This window comes from Pteropus alecto, unplaced genomic scaffold, assembly GCF_000325575.1.
Source record: "Pteropus alecto unplaced genomic scaffold, ASM32557v1 scaffold71, whole genome shotgun sequence".
Classification (NCBI taxonomy): Eukaryota; Metazoa; Chordata; class Mammalia; order Chiroptera; family Pteropodidae; genus Pteropus; species Pteropus alecto.
The window spans coordinates 10,603,811-10,604,435 of record NW_006433024.1 but is presented as its reverse complement, the minus strand read 5'-3'; the positions used below and the strand labels follow the sequence as shown (position 1 = coordinate 10,604,435).

Here is a 625-nt window from a genome sequence, read left to right as displayed (position 1 = left end):
AAAAAAAAGGAAGAAAAAAGGGGGGCGGGCAGCTGTCTCTTTAAATGTGATTTCCTTCTATTGTATTTGAATCGTGATCAGGAAAAAGGAAATGAAACCAGAGACAGAGGGAAGCTGAGCGAAAATAGACCTTCCCGAGAGAGGAGGGAGCCGGGGGAGAGAGCGCGGTGCCCTCTCCGCCCCCAGGCCGCCGCCCCCTCCCTGCCCAGGGCGGCGAGCTGCGCGCCGCGACCCGGGCGGAAGGTGCGAGGGCCTCGGTGCGGCCGGGCGGGCGCGCACCATCCCCGCGGGCGGCGCGGAGCCGGCGACAGCGCGCGAGCCGAGCCGAGCTGGACCGGGTGGCGGCGGCGGGACCGGGATGGAAGGTTAAGTCCTGAGCAGCAGCAGCAGCTGCAGCCGCCCGGGGCCAGGCTGCGCGCCCCGGTCCCCGCCTCGGCCGCGGCGCGCCGGCAGCCCGGTGATTCGCTCTCTCTCTTTGGCGTTTGAAGGGAGCGCGGTGACTGTCCTTGAGCGCGGAGGGGCGAGCTCGCCGCCAGAGCGCCGGAGCAAGAGGAGGCGCAGGAGCGGCGGCGGCTGCGGCGCCCGAGCACACGAGGGGGTCGGAGCCGGGGCAGCGCCAGCCCCG

At 70.6% G+C, this 625-nt stretch overlaps 1 protein-coding gene across 1 annotated transcript in view; it reads left to right on the top strand.

The window, feature by feature from the left end:
• Positions 1–625, top strand: part of LMO2 (LIM domain only 2) — a 34,365-nt gene that overhangs the window by 24,039 nt on the left and 9,701 nt on the right. The window contains 1 exon segment of the mRNA XM_025044045.1: positions 372–623. Coding sequence (XP_024899813.1) covers positions 372–623 — 252 coding nt within the window.